At 40.6% G+C, this 26,145-nt stretch overlaps 1 protein-coding gene across 3 annotated transcripts in view; it reads right to left on the reverse strand.

Annotated features, from left to right (window-relative positions):
• Nucleotides 1–11,957: 11,957 nt before the first annotated feature.
• The window catches only part of KIAA1958 (KIAA1958 ortholog), a 154,301-nt gene continuing 140,113 nt past the window's right edge, over nt 11,958–26,145 (reverse strand). For 2 of the 3 annotated variants that reach the window (XM_032306947.1, XM_032306948.1), the window contains 2 exons: nt 20,542–20,714; nt 11,958–13,096 (listed from right to left, as the gene is read on the reverse strand). In XM_032306947.1, coding sequence (XP_032162838.1) covers nt 12,290–13,096; nt 20,542–20,714 — 980 coding nt within the window. In that variant the 3' untranslated portion in view covers nt 11,958–12,289. Of the gene's footprint in view, nt 13,097–20,541; nt 20,715–26,145 lie in introns of those variants that run through there. The other variant, XM_032306946.1, reaches the window with a different exon arrangement.

Raw genomic sequence — 26,145 nt, forward strand, 5'->3', positions numbered from 1 at the left:
CTGCCATAAATTCACGCCTCTCCCCTGCACCTAGAACTTGTTTCTTAGGAATGATTTTAGCTGTTGTCCATGTAGAGTAGAGTACTAGTTATGTACTTGAGTACTAGTACAGAGTACTAGTGAGGTATTGAGTCATTGTCTGGATTCTGTGGTTCAGAGGAAGGACCGCAGGTGAGAAAGGTTTGGGTAATGTATGCCTCCTTGTGCTAAGCCCATGGGAGCGGATGGGATTACCCTGAGAAAGCATCTATGACCGCACTAGTGTAGATGAGAGAGTCAAGGCACAGGGAGCCTGGGAGAGAGTCTAAAGACACACTGGGAAAACCAGGAGACCGTGACACCTTAAATTCTCACAGAAGCCAGTGAAAAATAATCTTAAAATGGATGGGGGTGTTGTCACGCTCTTTCCTAAAGTGTGGTTATTGTGTCACTGGTGATGATAGAGATGATTCTTGGAGTTTAAACGGGCAAACATCTTAAACTGCAGTGGTGGTGTGTGTATTTCAAGTAACACCGCACTTATGTTATAAATAATAAGCATATCTGTTACTTATTTTTTATGGTTACTTTGTAGCAAGGCATTGTTCTGAGTGCTTCATATGTATTAATATTCTTACTTTATCCTCACCACAACCTTCCAAGATCAATATTGTTGACCCCTTTTAAGAATGAAGAAATGGAAGCCCACAGAGGTCAAATAACTTGCCCACATTCACAGAACTAGTAAGAAGCAGAGCTGGAATTTGAACCCGAGTGGTCTGATTTGAGAAACTCTGTTTAAAAGAAAGTTACTATTATTATTATTTTTTGCTTTGAAATAGATTCCAGTAAAAAAACGAATTAATTTAAAGAAAGCATCAAGTAAAATAATAGACTAAGTGAGCTCAGCTCTCAAAATAGTTGTGGATGAGGTAGAAGAATGATGGACACTTGAGGAACTGTGGTCTGGCTGGAGACTCACACTGAGCAGTTGTGAGTGACATAAGCAAGCGAGAGAAATACGTGACGGTGGCCCAAACACAGTCGACACACGTCCTGAGACCACAGCACAAAAGGAAACATCTGGATCATACTGTTCCCTGCCTAGGGGGAGGTCAAACCGCATCCTTTCAATTCGGGGCCACGATCCTAGGGACAGACGGTAACAACAAACCACAAATACGGTATTAACTATTACCTACCACAACTGCTCTTGTTCCTGTGAGGGTTAGACTCCTTAATAAGGTCTTAAAAGATTCACGGGGTTTTTAAAATTCGGCCAAACTCTTCAACGTTATGACCATAGTTAAGTGTGTTGGAAACATGCTAAATTACTTCCTTGATTGCATTTTGAGCATTTCAACAGCTGAGTACGTTGTAAATACTCCAGCAGGAATTTTTATTTCTCGTCATTATTTCTTTGGGATCCCTCGAGAAATACAAGAACCTTGTTTATTGCTGAAATATATCTTGTTTAATATCTTTCATGTCTGTCCCTGGTGTCATACCAGCAAAAACGGGAGTGGAAATATTCCTAAGCAGAGGGAGAATTGATACAGGGAAACAGAAGGGAAGAAAAGGAAAAGGAGATATACTGGGGCAGGAAGACGGGATGTGCACCTCCTGGGGCTCCAGGTCCTCATCTCAGAGAGGGCAAGAAAATGGAGATGGAACAGATTGAATAAGCCAAACATACTGGTCACGAGATACTCCTCCAGGCCCTAGAAGATAATGTCGTAACACCTAAGAGAGAGTTAGGGTGCACCAAGCCAGTGGTGCATGTACCCACACTCCACACCCCTTGCTGGTGCTCGCCTGAGCATTCTCTGGTCCTTTCAAGGTCTTGGTAGCACGTAGTTTCCATGGCAACCCCTGGGCGTATTTGTCCCCGAGGCCTAGAAAGCCACGTGCTGTCCCAGGCCCTTGGACCTCCAGGCTCGGTGTGCAATCTTCACGGCAACTTTAGCACGATCGGATCTCATCTCAACCTGCACATCATGACTACACCTTCTGTACAGCTGCCAGAACCAGCCCTCCAAGATTTCCACAGAACGACTTTTCTGCATTAAAGGGAGAAAACAACATGTATCCCATCTGGTAGGTCGCGTTACTAGGAATATTCAAATGTCATTGGTTCTTGCCAGTCCTGCTCCAACCCAGTATTCTGGCCTGAAAATCGCCCTCAGATGTTGGCGGGGGAGCAGGGGAGGGTGTTGCTTACCTGGCTTTGTCAGCACACTTCCTCTCATTTCTCCTCAGGTCCTTCCTCTCAGCCAGAAGATTCTCTGATTATAAGAGATCTGTGAGGAGGGTTGCAGTATCTCCAGGCACTTGTTGGTTTAAACTCTTCCTTATAGAAAATTTCAAGCACATACAAAAGAACAGAGGACAGTATAACAAACCCTCACGTACCCCTTGCTCACTTTAACAGTGATCTTACTCTACGCCAATTTGCATATCTTCCACGTTTCCACCGGCTCTACCGGCCCTAGATTACGTTGAAGAAAATCCTTAAATCTTTTAGACTGCATCTCAAAAAGGCAGCTCTTTAAAAAAAAAATTGAATGCAGGTGTGTTTAAGCCTGGGTTTATGTGTGTAAAATGCTGCTGCATATATGCATTTTCTTGAAAAAATGGTCGATAGCTTTCATTATATTTTTTAAATGGTCCAGAAGTCTAAAATTTAAGAAATCATTGCTGTAAGTGGGACAATGAGAAGAGAGTCAGTCTGCCTGAGAGCCAATAATTCTCAATGAAAAACCTAATTTCACCATCATTGGCATGTTACCCATTTGGAAAGATTTTTCAGAAACTTGTTTTTTAGGAATGATTTAGAGCTGTAAATGTCTCTTTTAATGGTTTTCAGGATTAAATATACTCTCTCAAAACCAAAAATAATAATTTAGAGAGCAGAAAAACATTATTTAGAGGCACCTATATCATGGACGATATAGAGTCACCTACAAGGGCTTTCCAAATGAGCTCCCAGCCGCCCAGTGAAGAAATCGGAGTCGGAGAACCAGAGGGAGGGTCAGACAGAACAATTTCACCCTGGGCATTAGCTCAGGAGCATAGCCTCTGGGCAAAGAACTGCTCAAAATGTCCTTACGTTGCAAACTACAAAGGAAAATGTTATTTCCAGCAATGTGATGTGAAAATAAAAAAACATTCAGAAACCATACATACTGCTGATTAAGTCTAAATAACTAAGTTATTTCAATAAAACAGACATAAAATGGACATTAACTTTTTTATTTTCAAAAATCTGGGTTAAACGGTCAAGCTACACATTCATAAACCAAACAACAACTTAAAAAAACAAAAACAAAAGCCCAGAACCTTGCAAATTGTTAACAGACGCTAAAAGACTACCAAACAGAGCTGGACTAGATAAACAAGAAAATCCCGACCACCTCTGACGCTCCGTGACAGAAGACAGATGCCACCTGGGTTTTCCCACACGTGTGCTCCCACGTGCAGTCGGGGAAGAAAGAAAAAGCTGAAAATGGTACATTAAAATGTGTTCAAATTACTGACCATTTCTTATATTATTTAGAATGATGTTTCCAGTGTTAAGAAATGATGGATATCCTTCTCTACACTAAAAAAACAAAACAAATAAACAAAAAAAAACCCAACCAACCCAAGATACCCAGAACAGTGAAAACATTAGGACACAGCTTTGTTGCCATCATTTGGAACATACAGCCACATAGAAAATATTTAAAATTTTAAAGAAAAGCACTGCGTTTCTCATCTAAGTTGTTATAGTGAACAGACTTTTGTCAGTCACAGCCAAGCAACAGGGGACCCTGGAAAAGGTTACACTTGGAAACTCTCCAGAAGAGATTCTCTCCATCTGGAAGAGGTTTGCTATGCTACAGAATGAAAAAGGAAGCAAATGCAAAGCAATCTATTAACCATTCTGTTGCTAAATTTAAAGCAAACATGCTGGTTGTGTTGAAAATTTAATTTAGAGTTTAAATTGCAAGGAAATTTGGGGGCACAGATAAACCTTTAGACTGCCAGGAAGGAACTGAGCATTAAGGCCAATGATACTCAACATTCCTGGGTCTTTTCAAGTCCTTCCAGTGCAAGCAAATGAAAAACCAAACAAAACAACCCAGCTTCAGTTCCAACGCTGACATGAGACTCCAGAAGTAATTAATTAGTTGGGCGGGTGGGGTGGTTAGCTGCTTCTATTCTCTTAATATCTGAATTTAAAACTTTTGAGTCCAGCTAGGGAAAGCACAGTCACTGCCCCAGGCCAGCTTCCTGCTGTTGAAACAGAACCTTCCTTATATTCTAAAACAAGGTTTGTTTTCCCTGGTTCTCTTTTTAAAACACAGATATAGATTCCGTGATTTTCTACCTTGGCACCTGTTGCTAGTTCTGGATTTGAGGAAAGAGGACAGGCACGAGGGATTAACCTTGTCGAGTTCTCATCCAGGCTCTCAGACCCCTTACTTGGAAGTAAGAGAATCTCTCAGAATAGCATTTTAGGTGGAAGCAGAGGAAATTGAGGGCCATTTAAATTTTATTTGTAAGGAATGTATCTGAATTTTCTATTTATATGATCATGACAACACATCGCTTCAGTAATAAAAATGAAGGAACACAACGCTGTGATATGACAATTATTTTCACATACATTTTCTTGAGTTAGGGAAGCCCATTTGCGTGAGGAGTTTGGGCACTTTTAGAGACGTGGCTTCCAGCCATATTACCTATTAAAGAGCGTACATAGCCTTCTTCTCATGGGTAAATGATCTGATGTTTAAGGCCCCAGAGTCCCTTGAAATTACAGTAAGCAAAAATTGCTTTTTTAAACCAAATTTTGTAGGTTACAGTATGGTTTATTAGAATAATCCATAGGTGGTTTATTTCCCAAATGCTCGACATAACTAAAAATCCTTTTGTATTTAACATGGATCAAATTCCAGAATTCCACAATGTTTCCCTCCAGAATTCCCTATTGTTTCCTGACATTTGGTACTACAGAGCAGAAGGTTGAAGCCAGAAAGCTCTTTGTTTTCTGATAGGCAACCCATTACTTTCTGACAGAATTTTTCATTCTCTATCCTCAGTAGTTAAAATTTTTGCCAGGAGGTGCCTGGGTACAGGTTTCTTTTCCCTTTTTCGGGGGAGGATGGGGGCTGGAATGCAGCGAATCCTTTCACACTGCATACACAGATTTTCATTCTATTCAGGAAAGATTTCATTTTTGTAGGCTGATGATGTATTTTTTCCTCAACAGTTTTTCCATCAGGAAAGCAAAACTCAGGAATATTACCTAATGTTCCTAGTCTTCCAAATCCATTATCTTTTCCCATTGTTTCCATCTCTTACTCCTTCTGAAAGAACATGAGGAAGAAAATCTCAAGTCTGTCCTTCACATTATTGATTTGAGTGTTTCTAAACTCAGTCCTGTTCTTTTCTGCTTCCAGTGTGGATTGTAATCTGTGCTTTTAGCTTCCTTGCAATCCTTCTTTCTAATCTCTCTTCTTTTTCATTTTATTCTAGCACCTTTCTCTCTAAACCCACCCCACTCCCCACCCACCCCCCCCAGTCTGAGGTAACGATTGCCGCGCGGAAGCAATTCTTCTGTTCTTTCAGTTACAAGAAGAGTCCTACCATTTTCTTGTTTCTCGCAGTAGACAGCTTTCATTTCCAAATGCTCTTGGAAGCTGTTTGTTTTCCTTGGTTCAGTCATTTTTTTTTAATATACCCCCCCTTTTTTTCCTCTCTGTACTCATCCTTAAATACAATCCTCTTCCCGATCCAGGATCTGCCCGTGGTTGTGCTGTCTCCATGTGAGTGTTTGTCAACTCTCTTTTGTGGGTCTATGGCGCGGTGGATAAGGTAGTATGCGTATCTCCAAGTCCAATTTCAAGTTTAATGCTTTTCTATTGAAGTGTCTTCCCAATCCTTCCTACTGTTTTCTGGATCTCTGAACTAATATCATACATGAAAAATCACAGTATTTGCATATTCTGCTACTTCTTTGTATCTGCCTTCACCTAAAGGACATTTTTCACAGAATGCACCATGCCTTTAAGAAATCTTTCTGCTTTCTGCTCACATTTTAGCCCTAAGGTTTGGAGTCCTGGGCAGAATGAAGGGGGGTGGGGGTGGGGAGCAGGAAGGCAGAAGGGGTGGGATATAGAGTATCTTCATGGTCTCTCCATCTAGTTAAGGGATAGGATCAATCAGTTATTTCTCTGGCTTGGGAGATCTGATCCTGAGTAAGCAGGCAGACACCGTTGGTGAAGAAAACGAGTTAATAAATATCTTTCAAAGTTCTTATTTCTCAGCATGTCCATCTCATGACATGAAGCCAGAGAAAATCCCGAGCTACCCCCTGGAAGATTTTGCCTCAATCCAGCACCGTATGCCTCATGACTTGTACCAATTCTGTCTAGATTCTAGAACAGAGATTTGGCCTTCTTTGGAGGTTTTTATGAGTGTTTCTTTGGGATGTTAGGAGTTCAGTGGGGGCTTCTGCTAGCCACATGTCGTTCTTTGAGATGCAATTCAATCATTAGTTTTTAAAAATCCAAATCTTCACAGTGATGGTATGGAGGAAAGAGTTTTGGATTAATGTTCTGGTCCTGAATCTATTTACTGTCCTGCTGACCTTGGACAGCCCCTCAGATACCTCTGGGCTTCCACTTCTTTATTGGTAAAATGAGGGAATTTGACTACATGATCTCAGGGTTACTTATAACCTATTGTTTTTTAAGTCTCAAAGCAGAAAGTAAACATGCCCAGATAAAGGAAAGAAGAATAGAAAACAAATGACTAAGTAAGTATATTTTGCTACGAGGGTGCTTTAGTCTAAAGATTATAAAAATCCTTTGACATCAAAATTTACAAAAAAGAAAGTAAAAAACATCCGCATATAATTGTGACATAGGTTAGGAAGCCTTTTACATTTTAAGCAATGATACCATTGTCAAGACAGGTACAATTAGTAAAGTATTTGACTTTTATTAGAATAAATTGGCATGACCGTCTGCCCTTTAGGGTAGGTAACAAGTAATACAAGTTATTTATTGGATAAAGACAAAAAGTTTTCAATATGCAGAATGTTCACAGAAAACCATCAGGCTTTCCAGAACTACTGAAACATACCAAGTGACCAATCAGTTAGTAAGAGAGTACATAAGAGGTGTGTCACCGTATGACTTGAGAAATAAAGTGTTTCCTAAACAGACAGAAATCGTGTTTACTTTTTTTAAGTTCTGTGATAAACGGACCTTCTGTAGCCCCAAAGAAGGCAGTTTTGTCTCACGGACTGAACACCGGATTTGGAGTCAGAAGACCTGGCTTCAGACTTAAGTTCTCCAATTTATAAGCTCGGTGAGACTTTGAGAAATTTACTTAACTTCTCTGAGCCTTGGGTTTCCCAGTAAGTAACATGGGAATACTTAGACCTACCTTGCAGAGCTGTTGTGAAATTAGATGAAAATATGAGGCAGCTGTGAGAAAGTACTTACCACAGTGTTAGTCAAATGAGAACCTTCTAGAAACTTTTTTGAACTGTAACAATAACTGCAGTTAAATGTAAATTAATCAAATCAGTTATCTTGACCATCAAGTATTTAGGAGCTTATTCTCCTCTCATTGTGGGGGAGGGATCTATCTAAATGCTTTTAATAGTAATGGAAGCAATATGCATCTAATATAACCCAGTGATCTTTTGTTTGTTTTAACAAATATTTCCTGAAATTAAGTTCCATATCAGCTGCATTAGATTAATAAAGCACTTTAATTGAGCAGAGAAATCTGATTCTGGTCAGCCAACTAAACATGAGAGACATGTCGGGATTTCTTGGACTATGAAGAACTAGTAGTACATAAAATCCTCATGGTAATAAGCAAACTTTGTCAGAAGGATGGGCAGCCTCCCTCAAAAAGGAGTTTTGGGAAATCCTGTGATGTCAGAATTCGTGGACACGGAATACATAGGAATTCCCCGAGATAAGTCAATCAAAGGCCTTTTCTTCTCTCAGAAAGGGAGCGTGTCCTTAAAGCCACCAAACTCCCCCTCTACTAAGGAGATTTATTCCCACGGGGAAAAAAACAACAAAGATTTTCAAGAACACTGATTAAACCCCTGGATTTTTTTCTTTTAATACAGAGCATTACAAACTCAACCCCAAAGCAAAAACATGTAAAGATATATGTGAACTTGAAACTTTTAATATGTTCTTCTGCTCAGGACTGTTAACTGTTTCTAAATGTGCATGGGCCCTAACTTAGACAAAACTGGATCGCATGTAGAGAAAATGAGGTGACTTTGAGGTCTCTGTCGTTTGCATTTATCAGTGCCCAAAGGTAAACTGGTTACTAGGTCAAAAACCAGATTTCAGTAATGACAAAGAGATACATTTTGATAAACATAATGTTTAAACATCCTGTTTACTTTACTGAAGTAATTAAACTGTGGTCAGCATTAGCCTAAACTGAGAAAAGTAATCAACATGTTGCTGCCTAAAGATAGCAAAAAAACAATTTTAAAATCTGTGAAACCTGACAATTCAAGAAAACGATTTTTTCAAAAGAAAGTGAGAAGCTCTTAAAATTTAGGAGATCCACTGTAGGACCTTGAGGAATTAGGAGTTTTGCTTCCGAGTTCTGCCACTTCCTAACTGTATGGGCTTCAGAAACCATACACTGTTCAGGCGGGAGGTGACCCATTCCAGTGATCCCACTCCATCACCGATGGAAGTGAGACCAGAACCTCGGAGGAGGGAAGGAGATCCCAGTCCAGTTTTCTTTCTACTACTGCAAGAGGCTTCAGCTTCCACATGAATGATATTTTGTCCAGATTCTCCCAATGACTGTCTGTGAACATGCTGGGATATAGTGCTTGATCCTTTAAATAAGGCCGAATTGAAATAAAAATCAAAATAATAGAATTTCACATTTCTTCAAACACCATTTATCAGTCAGAGCAGGACTAATGCAGCACATAACCCAAGGAGAGCTGGAAAATGCCACCAAGGAGACCATTTCTTTCACAGCTTTGGTAAGGTTCTTCCATAATACTCCCCTTTGCAGACACACGAAACAATGCAAAAGCTTTCTCATAAAGCCTCTTAAGGCATCTCCATTCTTCACGTGTTTTTGCTTACAGCTGAGGTAACAGGGCTTGACTGTGTTGGAGGTAGAATTTATGGGCATACATGTGACCAGATTATCAGGTTTGGTTTCCTCTTCAAGTTTAACAGCTTAAAGGAGGGAGAATCTCCACAATGGAAGAAATAATTGATGTGATGCAGATTTGTTGAATAATATTAATTATTACTATTACCAAAACTTGTAGCTGAAATAGCTAACATATATCGCATGCTTACTGTGCACCCAGTGCTGTGTTAACCTTTCACGTTTAATGGGATCATACCCTTCCAAGCTGACCCTCCATCACGTCTGCTGGAATACACTTCCGAGGGGAGACCTGTTAGATTCTGGAGGGGAGCTATCAAGCAAGCAGGGCTTGCGTTAGAGCAGACGCAGAAGGTGCTGTGGGCAAGAGCTCGCCCAAAGCACCCCACAGGTCCTCCCTAACACCTGCAGCTCCACTGTTCCTGACGCCGAGCCAGAGGCAACTTGTGCTTCGGTGAGCTTGGGAGCTCCTGATATGCGTTCCCACTTTTGAGTAAAATAAATAAATAAATAAATAACGGTAAGTGGAGAAAATGCCCTTAATCTTCCCCCACCCCCTTCCTTCTCTTGGGATTCTCCTTTCTCCTGGCTTAGGCAAGAGTGGAAAATCATGGCGTCCTCCAGCGGGCATGAGTGAGGGTGGCTGGAAGGGCTGACTGCCCGCTAGAACTAGCTACTCCGGACATGGCCATACAAAGAAGAGGGGCTCTGCCACCTTAGCAGGTTTACCAGGCGTCACCACATACACATTTGAAGCGTGTGTTGCACACACACACAGACATCTCACGCAAACACATAACAAAGTACCTCATTAACCGGTGGCACAGAGTAGCATCTGCTAAATCTAACTCCCAGTCCCCGAGGGGGGCACAAAATGCGTGGCATTTAGGATGCTGAGATGCAATGCTCTCGTTCCATCAGATATCACTGAAGTTTCCACCTCCTGGTTTTTTATTCAGTCATTCACCTCAGAACTCTGGGATTTATAGCACATCAAACAGTGAGAAGCAACAAATGTGAGGCAGAGGTGGTTGTTCAGCTGAGGAAAAGCCCCTGTCAACAGAAGGATGACAACCTCTGGGTCAGTTATTGCTACTTATGGACGTGTTGAAATCTGAAAAGATCAGGGATTCCTAATGGCCATTTCCTCTTGCATCTATTTAAAATAAAAATGGAGGTTTTATTTATTAGGCTGCAGGCTCTGTCTGCCCAAGAGTTCACATGGGGTGTATTTCTGTTTAAGTGCAGAACTGACAGGAAAGATCACCACCTGCTTTCCACCAACAAAATATCCTTTGGGTATTTAGCAAACTACGGAAAACTATACCTAATGCTTTGTGTCTCTTCTTTAAGCAAAACCCTAAAACCACTATAGGAAATCACAACAGAATAATATGCAGTATCAAGTCATAACACTGATTACTAAATCAGTGTTACTTACATATGCACGGAGACATACCAAAATGAACCCATACTCAGAAAAGATCAACTAGTAAACAAAATTATAAATGTTCAGTTTAACTAAAAAGGGAACAACATTAAACCTTAAGGCAGCATTGGCTGAGTCTTTTCTGGTAAAGGATGCATTACGTATTTCAACGACTGGTGAATGATTTTTTAAGAACAATTAATTAAAATAAATACTACAGTAATGTTTTGAAAAAGAACTAGGACCGATTTTAGGACTCTTGCGACATGAATTTATACTGGAATTTCAATTTTGGATTAGAAAGCACACGCAGGAACATAATCTTGTAGCAGTCTTTCCTCAAACGCAACATAAAGATTCCTGGAAATTATTGTTATTATTGATTTGCACTCTTTGGGCTCCTTTTTCTCTTGTCATTCAGAGTAGTTACCAGAAAATTCTGCTCAAGTTTCAATAACATGTGGTCAGGCTGCAGTTTACCTGAGTGCATCAATGACCTGTCATTACGCTCTGATTTTTACATGCGTGTCTTTAGTGCGGAGTCTGCTTACCTGGCAGGCTGTCTCCGTCATCATGGCTCATGCATGGCCCATACAGAATGATGACATCTGTCGTTGCGGAAAAAAAGTCAAACTTTGATAAAACATATCCTAAGTACTTTCATAATCACGTTTGGGCATTTGCTTTCTTTGCAGCTTGCTTTTTTTTGGATTTTCCGGACGAAGCCTGAAAATCACCTGTGGTCATTTAACAAATCTGGGGGTAGATGCTGAGAGTACAACTGTATGACACAAAGGACAGATTTTTAAAAATTCCAAAAAAAGGTTCAAATGAAAATAGCTTTCACGTGGTGCTGAGGAAGAACATGTAGGCACTTCTGCTTCAGGAGGTTTTCGTATTTTGATCACAGATCGCTTTTTTTCCAAGCCACTTCTGGAAATTCCCTCATGGCACAAACCACCCAGTTCACTGGAAACCTTGCTCTCCTAAATATCGTCTGGCGCATTCATCTTTTTCCATAAAATTAAAATTGTCCCCATTGACACAGGGATCGAGTTGCTCCCCGTGCTGAGAGCAGTGGGGGCCACCCCCATCTCCCCATCAGCACTCCCGAGTGCAGCCCCACCAGCTTCTAGCAGGCAAAGCTGCTTGCTCTGCAGAACCAAGCTATCCATCGACGAAACAGACAGAGGAGTGTCAAGTGCAATTTTTCTCCTGGAAATAGTTAACGTGTCTGCCTCTCCCCTTCCAGTTCCTTATTGTGAGTGTAATTCAACAAAGTATATATAGTCTTCATAACATTCTAAAGCTACTAGGCTACTGGGAGTATTTTTAATGACTACTTAGACAGTCTCCTTTATTCTTTTTTCTTTCTTTCTTTCTTTTTTTTTTTTAAGAAAATCTGTGCTAAAAAGGCACTAAATGAACTTCCTCACTCTTGTTTATGGAGCAGTTATACATGGTGTTAGATTCTATAATTTAACAAAGGTGACACACATTTGGATAAAATACCCTAATCATTCAGACTCCTCTACTTTCAGTTACAAAAACACACCCAAAGTTGAAGAAATAGCAGGTCACCCTGCCAGAGACCAGCCTGACCTTGAGGTCGCCGTCACTCGCTACCACCTCAGAGCTCTGGCCCCACTTGCCTGAGGGAACTCTTGCCCCTCAGGGGGAGCAGGGCAGTGGCCTGGGCCCAGGGGAGACTCACTGACAGCAACTGTGGGAGCCGAGCCTCCTGGAGACCTGAGTAAATGAGACAAAGGTGAAGTTCTCACAGTTTTCCAGCTTGACCTTCTTGGCTAAGTTAGGGACGATCCCCCGAAGAGACCGCAGGCCCATCCTCTGCTCCTCATACCACACGCTGCCCGTGTCTGTGGCCTCCTTCCTGGCCGTAAGGTAGAACGGGGACTTGGCCTCCATTTGCGTGGGTGGCCGGTGGATGTACATGTACTTGTAGAGGAGGCAGTAAGGGCACTGCTTGTGGCCCCTGGAATGCTCGTGGTAGATTTTCCCGTGGCATACTCTAGTGGAACCACTCCGGCTCTCCCGTTTGACACTGTCTGTCCGGGCAAAATAGGGCTGGTTCTGGGGGTCTTTGAGCAGCTCAATGTCACCGTACATCAGATCTGCGTGTTCCTGCAGCGTCCGCATGTTCAGGTACTGGCTGTTGTACTTGACCACGGTGGACAGCAGAGTGATAGGGCTGTCATCCCCCAGACACCCTGCCTGCCACATCTCCTCCTCATCGGAAAGAGAGAAGTAGACAATATTGCGAGAACGAGCACCTGACATCCCTGCCTTACTCAGCACCCACAGCTTCTCCTTGAGTTTCTTGGTGGAAGAACTGAAGGTGCTGCTGGTGATGGAGAAGCCCACGCCTGCATTCTTCAGGATGCGGTCCAGGCCGCGGCGAATGGCATGCAGTGAGGTGGCCAGGAAGTCGGAGCCATCGCTCTTCTTAACGGTGACATAGAAATTCTCGAGCAGCTCATTCAACTTCGCCGCAGGGATCTCAAATGAGACAAACACTGAGGTTACACATTGGAGGACACCCAAAGAGCCAGACCCTTTCCTTCTCCTTGTCCTCCCAGGGGCTGTATTGTGGACGGGACATTTTGTCCCGCCTCTATGGGGTTGATTCCTAGCCTGATTCAGTGAAAGAACTTCATATGGAAGATCTCGGTTCCATACTTGAAACCACAGTGTTTCAAGCAGCAAAATGGGACAAAATAAAGACCTTCTCAAAGGATTACTGTGATGCCTAAATAAAGGAAGGGGCATGGAAGGGTTTTAAATAATGGAGAACACACACACATATGCATACATAAATATACATGTATTTAGTAATTATGATTATTGGCCTTTGTAACTTGCACAATTCTATTCCCCTCCAGAAAGCCTTCCTTTTCTTTTCTAGCAAATCATTTCCTTTTCTCTCCTTCACTAAAATCCAGACATTCTCTCTAAAGAATCTGTGAACCAAATTTACACACTCGGAATTCTCCCAGCATCGATTTCCTCAAAATCTACCATACTATTGGGTCCTGCGGGCACTAAACATGGTGCTGTTGGGGAAAGACGATGGGTATGTCCGGGCTGCACAGCAAGTTCATGACCTTAATCCTTCATTTGAATGTATCTGAACAGGCCCTGAAATATCACTGGCTTAATGACCCACAGGGTGGCAATAACAATACTTTTTCAAAAAATATGGAAAGCTTAATGACTGCACTGACAATTAGAGAGAGCTCCTCACTTGGATATGTTTGGAGAAGGAAGCCCGGACATTAAGAGAGTTCTTTCTTTCTTTCCTTCTTTATTTTTTAAGCTTTTTTAAAGAAAGATTTTATTTATTTTATTTGAGAGAGCAAGTGTGCTCGCACAGTGGGGTGGGCGAACGGAAGGGGCAGAGGAGAAGTAGACTCCCCGCTGAGCAGGGAGCCCAACTAGGGCTCCATCCCAGGACTCTGGGATGATGACCTAAGCTGAAGGCAGATGCTTAATTCACTGAGCCACCCAGTGCCCCAAGAGCTTTATTTTCAAGAGAGAGCTAGAGGGATGCTTCGGTGGCTCAGTTGGTTGAGAGGCTACCTTCGGATCAGGGTCCTGGAATCGAGTCCTGCATTGGGCTCCTTGCTTGGTGGGGAGCCTGCTTCTCCCTCTCCCTCTACCTGTTGCTCCCCCTTCTTGGGGTCCCTCTCGCTCTCTCTCTGACAAATAAATAAGTAAATAATTAAATTAAAAAAAAAAAGAGGGAGCTAGAAAGAGAAAACCAGACTTTCCTCATAGTCCTTTCAGGCCAAGTACATGTTCTAGGACAAAAGAAAGTCTCAATAGGGATGCCTGGGTGGCTCAGTTGGTTAACCGTCTGCCTTCAGCTCTGGTCATGATCTCAGGGTCCTGGGATTGAGCCTCGTGTCAGCTCCCTGGAACTCAGGAGGAAGTCTGCTTCTCCCTCTGCCCTTCCCCCAGCTTGTGCTTGTGCTCTCTCTGTCTCTCAAAAATAAACAAAATCTTAAAAAAAAAAAAAGAAATAAAAGAGCTGAAGAGCCCCCAAATAGAGTGACAAGATTGTCAGAGATGTGTATTACTTCTAAGGAGATGGTTTTATGGCATCTATTTAGCTTTTGTACTTAAACAGCTTTGGAGCACGAGAAAGAGAAAGGGTCTTCATTTTTCTTGAATTAAAATCTAATATACATGAAAAAAAGCATATGAATATAAATATAAACAAGCTATTTTCATTTAGCACAGTGCCTTGTTAAGTAAGACAGGTGCATGTTATAACATTGGAAAATGAGCACAAGGCTCTGATACACAGCTCTGATATGCACGAAGAGCAATTTACATGGTACCACACAAAACAAGGACTGCCTATGTTATCAAATCACATTCAGAACTGCAGGAAAGCAACACTACATCAAGACAAGTAGGGATTGTTGCAGAGTGTAAGGATGATTCAATCTTAATAAATATGTTAATATAATGGACTTATAGAGAAAGTAATATGAACTTGCTAATTACTGAAAACTTACTTGAAAGTTTGATATCCATTTCAAATTTTTAAGAATTCAAATTAAATTTAGATTGGAAGAAAAAATACTTTTACTATGATGAGTATTTTACAGACAAGAACTATAAAAATTATAACTCAGATGGAAACATTAGAATGGTTTCTTTATAAAGTCAGGAATAGGATGAGCTTGCTGAATTATCTGATACTGTATGTGTGTAACAGTAGTCTGGAGGTTCTAGCAAACCAGGCAAGACAAGAAAAAAAATTATACACATGTATCATATGTGTATGTGTATATACTAAAGGAAAAAGATAAAATATAATTATTTTCTTTTTTTAAAGAAGATTTTATTGATTTATTTGACAGAGAGAGAGATTACAAGTAGGCAGAGAAGCAGGCAGAGGGGGAGGGGGAAGCAGGCTCCCTGCTGAGCAGAGAGCCCAAAGTGGGGCTTGATCCCAGCACCCGGGATCATGATCTGAGCTGAAGGCAGAGGTTTAACCACTGAGTCACTCAGGGACCCCAAAATATAATTGTTTTCTGATCATCTGACTGTTGGTCTAGGAAACTCCAAGAGATTCAGGCTAAAAAGTCATCAGTAGGGCAGCTACATACAGTATATGAAAAGCAACAACTTTTTTAGACACTGGTAAAAACCTGTCAAAATAACCATGACTCTCAAACTCAACTGGTTTCAGATTTTTATGTTGTCACTTGCAGCTCCCTACTTGCAGGTGTTAACTTCTCTTCGTATTAGGTGGGATTTGTTTGGTCCCAAAAGCTAATCCACATTCGAACAAGCCTAGGCAAAGAGGGAAGTCAGATTTAGTGGACTCCAAGACTATCTAAGTCAGTGAGGCAGCAGCCTTGAGGGAGATGGGTCAGTGAGGATCAGATCACACTTGTGAAAAGAACCAGCAGGGAAAACACTAGGTGGAACTCACACACTAGCTACAGAGTGAGGCTGGTAGTGTGCACCCTGTTTATTTAGATGGCATTCTGAAGTCTGGTTTGACTCCTTCCTTTCTCTCTTGAGCACATGACTAATTTGACGCTCACCAGCACCAAACTGTGATCAAGAGCTCTTACCCACCTTGTCTGTTGCCAGCTATATCTAACTTTCTTTTTTTAAAGTCAGCTCCACACCCAGTGTGGGACTTGAACTCATGAGATCAAGAGTTACATGCTCTACCAATTGAAACAGCCAGGTGTCTCTTTTATCTATCATTAAAGACACATCTAGATTAAAAATATCTTGCATTGAGACCAAGAAAATGAGATTAAAGAACATGGGCTTTGATACCACAATTCATTCTTTTTACTAAATATTGGCTAATTCTCTAAGATACTCGCCTCTTTCTTAAGAATTTATTATTAAAAATGTTTAATTTGAGGGGCCCATGTGAATAGATTACAGAAGACTAAAATCCATCTTTTTTTTTTTTTTTTAGATTTATTTATTTGACTGAGAGAGAGAGATCACAAGTAGATAAGCAGGCAGAGAGAGAGAAGAGAGAGAGAGAGAGAGAAAAGCAGGCTCCCTGCTGAGTGGAGAGCCCGATGCGGGACTCGATCCCAGGACACTGAGATCATGACCCGAGCCGAAGGCAGTGGCCCAGCCCACTGAGCCACCCAGGCGCCCCTAAAATCCATCTTCTTTCTCATCCAGGATTCCTCTAGGTAACACAGGGGAAACTAAGAAATACTAGTTCAATGATAAGGCACACTCTATGGGACAGATGGGACATTTTTTCCACCTGGGAGGCGAACTTCTCTAAATCTTGGAGAGTGTAGAGAAATTAGGCTCTTTTCAGGGATTCTTGCATGGGAACATAAAGGCTCCCAGTAACAGACAACTTCAAAGTCTGAAAGACAAGATCCTCAGGCCTAGAAAAAATTAAGTTTAGTGGGGATGACAAAATGCTGATAGGGGTCTGTGAGAACAGGTGAATTTTAAAATTATTATTAATAAAGGTAAAATAGTTATATTCTTACTGATTTATTTGTATTTTTGTAAATTGTGGTAAAACATATATAACATTTACCATCTTAACCATTTGTTAGTATACAATTCCATGGTTTTAAGTACATTTAAAACATTGACCAACCCCCACCACTATTCCTTTCCAGAACTTTAGCATCGTTCCAGGCAGAAACTATACTCATTCAAGAATAGCTACATATTTCCACCTCCTCTGAGTCTCTGGTAACCTCTCTCATACTTTCTGTCTTTATGACCCTACCTATTCTAGATACCTTACCTAAATGGAATAATACATATTTTTCTTTTGTTTCTGACTTATTTCACTTAGTATGTTTTCTAGGTTCATTTATATTGTAAACATTGATCAGTACTTCATTTCTTTTCATTGCTAAATAATATTCCATTGTATGTATATGCTACATTTTATCTATTCATCTGCTCATGGGCATTTGGGTTGTTTTCACTATTGTGAATAAAGCCACAACATATATTTAGGTATGACTTTTTGTACAGACACATCTTTTTAATTGGGGGGTCTATACGTAGGAGCAGAATTGCTGGGCCAAAGAGTAACTCTATGTTTAACTTGTAGGGAAATGCAAGACTGTTTCCAAAACAGCTCCATCATTTTATATTCCCACCAGAAATGTACAAGTTCCAGTTACTCTACATTCTCTTCAATACTTATTATCTTTGTAAAAAATTTCATTATTGTAGTCTTCCTGTTGGATGTGAAGTAGAATCTCATGTAGTTTTGATTTGCATTTCCCTGAGGTCTAAGGAAGTTGGCGTCTTTTCATGTGCTCATTGGCTATTTGTTTATTCTCTTTATAATAACTTTTAATAAGGCAGTGGCCCAGCCCACTGCTAATTCTAAAATCTTTGTTAGATGTGGGCTAGTTTTGACTGATTCATTCTTTAAGGGACATATTCTTGCTTCTTTGCATGTCTGATAATCTTTTTTAGTTGCCAGACACTGTGAATTTTATTTCTTTGATTCTGGATATTTTTATGTTTCTATAAATATTTTTAAGCTTTGCTCCAGACATAGTTAGGCTACTTGAAAAATCATTCAATCCTTCTGGGTCTTGCCTTTTTTTTTTTTAAACTTGAAAGAATTGAGATGTAATTGACATATAACAGTACATTAGTTTCAGGTGTACAACACAACAATTCAATATTTTTATGTACTGCAAAATGATTATTATCATAGTCTAGCTAATATCCATCATCACTCATAGTTAAATTTTTTTTTCTTGTGATGAGAACTTTTAAGATCTACTCACTTAGCAACTTTCACATATACAATGCAGTATTATTAACTATAGTCATCAAGCTGTACATCACCTTGCTAGGACTTATTTACTTTATAACTGGAAGTTTGAACCTTTTGACCACCTTCACCCATTTTACTCTCCATTCCCTTCCCCCGACACACCTCCAGCAACCACTAATCTTTTCTCTTTTCCTATGAGTTTGGTTTAGTTTTTTGTTGTTCCCATTGTTTTATTTTTACATTCCACGTATAAGTTAGATCATATGGTATGTGCCTTTCTCTGACTTATTTCCCTTAGCATAATGCCCTTGAGGTCCATTCATGTTGTTGTGAATGGCAAGATTTCCTTCTTCTTATGGCTGAGTAATATTCCATTGTGTATATACGCACATTTTCTTTATCCATTCATCTATCAATGGACAGTTAGGCTGCTTCCACGTCTTGGCTACTGTAAATAAGGGCACAATGAACATGGGGGTACATAAATCTTTTCAAGTTAGTGTTTTTATTTCCTTCAGACTAATACCCAGAAGTGGAATTGCTGGATCATACGGAAGATCTATTTTTAGTTTTTTGAGGAATTTCTATTCTGTTTCCCACAGTGTCTGCACTAATTTACACTCCCACCAACAGTGCACCAGGTTCCCTTTTCTCCACATTCTTTACTAACACCTGTTATTTCTTGTCTTTTTGACACTAACCATTCTGACAGGTGTGAAGTGGTATCTCATAGTAGTTTTGATTTGCATTTCTCTGATGATTAGTGATGTTAGCACCTTTTCATGCACCTGGGCCTAGCTTTTAAGATTTGTTGGGTGGGATTAGAGCAGAATTCAGTCTAAAGCTAACGATTCTCCACATCTGATGCAAGACCTTTCTCAGTACTTTCATCTGTTACCTTTCTCTAAGGGATCAAGTCCTATGCTGTCTGTTCTGTCTGAAAACAGTTGTTGCACATATTGTGCTCAGTCTTTTGTTTTTAAGATTTTATTTATTTATTTGACAGAGAGAGACACAGCGAGAGAAGGAACACAAGCAGGGGGAGGGGGACTGGGAGAAGCAGGCTTCCCGCTGAGCAGGGAGCCAGATGTGGGGCTTGATCCCAGGATCCTGAGATCATGACCCAAGCTGAAGGCAGATGCTTAATGACAGAGCCATCGAGGCGCCCCCAGTCTTCTAGTTGTTACAGCAGAAGGGTAATTTTGGACCCTTTTCTCCTATGGCCACAAGTGGAAATTTTTCTTTATTTTCAGTTCCAGTGGATTATTTTGATTACTATGTTGTTGCTTCCTCAATTTATAATTCTTTTCATTTCTATAAGATTTCATACATATTAGTCTATAATATATTATATACGTCAGCGGTTTCCCTTTTGCCTAACCCTTTAGATCTTACAGTCAGAGCATTCTCCCTATTTCGATAGTCCCTTCCCTGTTGCCACTGAAATAAGTCTTCAGAGAAAGTCTCTCCTTACACAACACAACAAAAAAAACTTCAATGGCTTCCCAGTATTCACAAGATTTTAGTTTGGTATTTAACGGTTTATCAAAATCTGGTTTTAGAGTCTACTATTCCCGTATCTGAAATCTCTGCTGCAGGCAAGTGAGTCTATCCCTCCAAATCTTATTTTTCCTCATGTCACCTGGCCTAGAGGACTCCCATCTTCATCCAGTCCTACTGAAATTCTTTTTTTTTTTTAAGATTTTATTTATTTATTTGAAAGAGAGAGAATGAGAGAGAAAGAGAGAGCATGAGAGGGGAAAGTGTCAGAGGGAGAGGCAGGGAGTCTGATGCAGGACTCGATCCTGGGACTCCCGGATCATGACCTGAGCTGAAGGCAGTTCCTTCACCAACTGAGCCACCCTGGTGCCCCAGTTCTACTAAAATTCCCCCTGTCCTTCAAAACACAGCTTTAATATCAATTCCTTCACTAGTTTCACCAAACTGAAATTAATTTATCTATCTGAATTTTTTGGCATTTCTGATCTGTACATTCATAAAATGCTTATTAAATTCTGCTTTGTACTGTATATATTTTTTCTTTTGCTTTCAGGTTCTTTCGAAGTTTTCTCAAGCAAAAAGCAACTGTTCTGTGTTCCCCACAATGCTTAACAGAATGCCCAGGACTTAGAAGCTGTGAAAGTGGTTGAGAGAGTAAGTAGACTCAGTAGTCTCTTACCTTGGTGATGTCCGTGTGATCTTTGAGCCCGTTGGTCACGCACCAGTATCGCCACACATTCAAGGCATACCGCGTGGCTTTGGTGGTGTTTGGGCTCACTGCGCTGGTACACAGATCATTCAAGTCATCATTAATATTAAATACAGGAAATTTGTTGAGCTTAGTAGAATAGGCTGGAAACAAAAACAATAAAAGGCATTAAAATAATTTGCCATTCCCTTCTTTAGAGGATTACATCTTGGGATCATGTTAAATAACAGAAATCTTCTAAGAGATAACACTTTAAAAAATGAAATGTCTATCAAGGGTACATATACTGGAATAAATAAAGTAGAGAACAATATTTCTAGCATGGAGTCAATGCGGTCACCTAGCATTTGATCCTAGTATTTTTGCTATACATAGCAAGTGATGCACTGATGCAGGCATTCCAATAACAGAAGGAAAAAAAGTGAATGCTGGAAAACAAAGAATGTTCTGTCTAAAACTTTCACTGGAAATAAAAGGCATTTATATGAACAATAACAACAACAAAAATAGAAGGAATGAGGGAAGACAAGTTACACATCCTTTCTCTTTACCCTCAGTGTATGCAGAGCTGTTAATTCTCTGTGATATAGTGTTTTCTGTGCCATCCCAGACAGCCTTGTACTAAATGGTGTTGGCATGTTTCTTTAATTCTTTTCACAAATGAACAAAGAGGTATTTAAACCCTGACTCCCCAACCCATCAGCTGGCTTAGAATCAGAATGGAAGGTAAAACGAGAACAACTTTACAGGGAAGAAGGGAGAACATGCCATAGGGGCTCACATCATCTCAGAGAAGGAACGGATTTTTTTTTTTTTTAAGATTTTATTTATTTATTTATTTGACACAAAGAGAGAGAAATCACAAGTAGGCACAGAGGCAGGCAGAGAGAGAGGGGGAACCAGGCTCCCTGCCTAGCAGAGAGCCTGACATGGGGCTCGATCCCAGCACCCTGAGACCATGACCTGAGCCAAAGGCAGAGCCTCAACCCACTGAGCCACCCAGGCACCCCAAGGAACGGATTTTAAATTGCAATTGCCAAACTAAATCAGATGAAAACTGGTTTCTCCTCAAAACTGTTTAAATTGTTGTCCTTAGGGTGCCTGGGTGACTCAGTTGATCAAGCAACTGCCTTCGGCTCAGGTCATGATTCTGGAATCCCGGGATCGAGTCACACATTGGGCTCTCTGCTCAATGGGGTGTTTGCTTCTTCCTCTGACCTCTCCCCTCTCCTGCTCTCTCTCTCTTTAAACAAATAAAATAAACCTTTAAAAATGAATACATAAATAAACTGTCATTGAATAAAACAACAACAACAACAACAAAGTGCACTATCTTAAAATGAAAACAATGCAGGGGCACCTGGGTGGCTCAGTGGATTAAAGCCTCTGCTTTCAGCTCAGGTCATGATCCCAGGGTCCTGGGATCAAGCCCTGCATCAGGATCTCTGCTCAGCCACGAGCCCGCTTCCCCGCTCTCACTCTGCCTGCCTTTCTGCCTACTTGTGATCTCTCTCTGTCAAATAAATAAATAAAATCTTAAAATAAAATAAAATAAAATAAAATAAAAACAATGCCAACCTCTAGTTAATCTAATAGTTCTGATCCTCTCTAGAATGTTTCTATGTTCAAGCAAGGCACTAAGAGGCTGAGAAAGAGCAAAACAGACAGTTGGTGCAATTATCAATGTGATCTGAAAATTCCTTCCACTTTGCTTAACTCATCTCACCTTCCACTGCCCCTGCACGAAGAACTCCCAACCACCAGCTCCTGCTGTCCCCAGCATCCACTTGTGCCCAAGACACCACACCAACCTTCCCCACCTGTAGCCTGAGAAATCTCCCCATAGTCTTTGTACCAAATAGTGTCTTTTTTCCCACTTCCAATTCCAAACTCACTTCTACACAACCTTCCCCACATGAACTGAACTCCCTTATTTTCTCCAGTATGTGTCTCACGTTTGCTTTATTATTCCTTAGACCTGTGACGGAATTGTGTCCAGAAGATCTCTAGTTGGTTCGTATTGCTCCTTAAGACTCTGTCTTTACCCTTTAAGTTTGCTGTTGAACTGTTAAACACACAATCTGCTTCAATAATTGCTTGGAGCAAAAGAGAAATAAACAGTGCTAGAAAGGCTATCTGAAGGTGCTGTGTCACGTGAGTATATCTCTCTCACCACCCTCATAAACTGAGATAACTCTATTATTTCTGGGACTTGCTTGATATTAATGAAAGGATTCTAGTATAAAATTTATTGGGGCACCTGGGTGGCTCAGTGGGTTAAGCCTCTGCCTTGGGCTCAGGTCATGATCCCAGGGTCCTGGGATCGAGCCCCACATCAGGTTCTCTGCTCTGCAGGGAGCCTGCTTCCTCCTCTCTCTGCTTGCCTCTCTGCCTACTTGTGATCTCTGTCAGATAAATAAAGAAAAAATCTTTTTAAAAATAAAAAAAATTTATTATCATTACATCTAGTGTTAATTGAATGTTTATTATATGCCAAGAGTTATCTGTAATCACTAAGTAACTGTGTTGTTCTCCTTATTTTACAGATAAAGAAACTGAGCCTCATACATTTAGTAACTTCATACATCACTCATCCAATATTTACCAGTATCCTCTCTGTGCCAGGCACTGGGCTGTCCCAAGTCATGGAGTTAGCAAATGTTAGAGCTAGGGTTTGGACCTGGGTCCCACTGACTCTATGCCCTGACCATCACAACAAAGGAATCATGTACTCCATGGATAAAGCTTCAGTATGAAATACAATTTAGATATTAGCCACTTATGAAAAGTATATTCTGGTCCCCAATATTTACTTGTATTAACCTTCAGTGAGGAGAAGTAAGTCTGATTTCTTTATACAACCACTACAGTTCCACTGTAGTGTTTCTTTGTTTTTAAACAACCACAACAAAAGATTTATTTGCAACACAGCCTAGTCCCCATCATTTCAGTATAGCATGGGAGTAGAAAAAAGGCACACTGTAAGATAGGATGTTTAGGTTTAATTATTATATGAAACAATTATGTGGCCTTAAATAATTTCATTTTTAACAGAAGACAGAGACTGTACATTGAAAATGGAAAACAGAACAGAGAAACAGAGACACAGAGAAACAGAAACAGAGAAACAGGTAAAGAATGTTTGTATGCTTACATAAAAGAAATTGTGTGAAAATGATTAAATGACACATATGGTTTTTTTGTTTGCTTGTTTTTAAAGATTTTATTTATTTATTTGACAGAGAGCGAGACAGGGACAGAGGGAACACAAGCAGGGGGAGTGGGAGAGGGAGAATCAGGCTTCCCCCTGAGCAGGAAGCCAGATGCAGGCTCAATCCCAGTGGGATCATGACCTGAGCCCAAGGCAGACGCTTAACGAAAGCCACCCAGGCACTCCAGCACATATGGTTCTATCATAATTATATTTAAAGAGTGAGTAAATTTACTCAATACATTACTTTATAAAAATTCTGGTAGAAGTTGTAAAGCTATGTGTCAAGGAAATTTTTAGGAGGCTCTATTGATGGAGAAACAAACAAAAGTGAGGACTTAAAACTGAATACAGGAGAAAGAGGGACTACTTTAAGACTTGCATTTTTCTTCCATTAGAGAACACGCAAACTTCAAGCTCAAGGTTTGGAAGAGCTGGCCATGGGAGCAGGGCTGGACGGTGGGGTTGTGTACTTACTCTAAGGATGGCCAGATGGAAACAACTACCCTGCTCGCTATGCATGATTAACACCTACATCATTTACAGCATAAGCGTTGGCAAGCATAGCATAGAAAGTGAGGGAAATTGCTGTGAAAAGCCACCCTTAGAGTCAGAGAGAGAAAGGGCATTGCCTCAGGAAACTCTAGGCAGCTGCACCTGACATAGGGAAGGAAAAACAAAAAGCTGCTGCAAAAAGCAAAAAAATGGCTGAATGCATGCCTCTGTCAGGTAACACTTCCCCTTTGTCTGCATTTGAGAGTTCCCAGTTCCCAGCTAGTTTTCAACTTATATACTCTGAAGAGAAGCCCATTTGTGGGGACTTCTTTGTCCACTCATTACAGCTGGCTGAAGTTCACTTGCAAAACTTGTTGGTCAACTATTACCTTCAAGAAGGAGCTGTGTCCAGATATATCAAACAAGAGCCTTTAATAATGTCTAAGGAAATCCCCGTAAGCTAGCAGTAATGATAAATCTAGACTTTCATTTTAAAATGTGAGCTCACGGGAGCGCCTGGGTGGCTCAGTCAGTTATTTGACGGACTCTTGATTTTGGCTCAGGTCATGATCTCAGGGTTGTGAGATCAAGCCCCGTGTTTGGCTCCACACTCAGTGGAGAGTCTGCTTGAAACTCTCTCCTCCTCTCTTTCTGCTCCTTCCCCTGCCCTCACACACACACTCTCTCTCTCTCTCAAATAAATAACCTTTTAAAAAATTGTGAGCATGCAAACAAGCATCACTTGGACCTGGGGAAAACCAATATCATGAAAGTTACCAAGTTACACAATTAGGGCAACTAATTCCATACTCCACCCTCTCTTAAAATTAATTCAATATAAAAAAAATTCAGACGATCACGAACAAATCATTACATAGATTTGAGAGCATAATTCATCCTTGAAACAAGAACAGCTTTCATTGGAAAAGGAAAAATAGGAGAACAAGACCCTGGAAATTTAAAATTGACAAAACATAATTAAAAAATACTTAATAGAAGAGCTGAGTATTAGAATGAACATGGCTAAAAGACAAATAAGTGAGATGGAAGGAATTTTCCCAGAAGGGCAAGCAAAGTCATAACAGTGTTTAAATTATGAGGAGGGACGCCGGGGTGGCTCAGTTGGTTAAGCGGCTGCCTTCGGCAGCGTCCTGGGATCGAGTCCCACATCGGGCTCCTTGCTCAGCAGGGAGCCTGCTTCTCCCTCTGCCTCTGCCTGCCATTCTGTCTGCCTGTGCTCGCTCTCTCCCCCCCCCCTCTGATAAATAAATAAAATCTTAAAAAAAAATTATGAGGACAAAGTTAAGAGGCAGAGAAGATTGAGGCAGAAAATTCAAAATATAGCTTATAAGAATTCAAAAGAAAAATTATGAGAGGATAGAATAAAATAAATAGTGAAAGAAATAATACAAGAAAATTTCCAAGAATCAAAGAGATTTTAATCTTTAGGGTGTTAAGTCTCATGAACTGTCAAATATACATACTGAAGACATATCTTCTTACAGAGGATATATATAAACATATCTTGGTGAAATTTCCAAGATCCAAGAACAAAAAGAAAATTTGATAATCTTTACCTGGTAAGAGAAAAGTCTTTAACATAGTAATAAGAATCAGATTTCTGGGACGCCTGGGTGGCTCAGTGGGTTAAAGCCTCTGCCTTCGGCTCAGGTCGTGATCCCAGGGTCCTGGGATCGAGCCCCACATCGGGCTCTCTGCTCCGTGGGGAGCCTGCTTCCTCCTCTCTCTCTGCCTGCCTCTCTGCCTACTTATGATCTCTGTCTGTCCAATAAATAAATTAAAAAAAATCTTAAAAAAAAAAAAAGAATCAGATTTCTCATCTGTGACACCACATGCTAAAAAATAAT

Source organism: Mustela erminea, chromosome 12, assembly GCF_009829155.1.
Source record: "Mustela erminea isolate mMusErm1 chromosome 12, mMusErm1.Pri, whole genome shotgun sequence".
Lineage (NCBI taxonomy): Eukaryota > Metazoa > Chordata > Mammalia > Carnivora > Mustelidae > Mustela > Mustela erminea.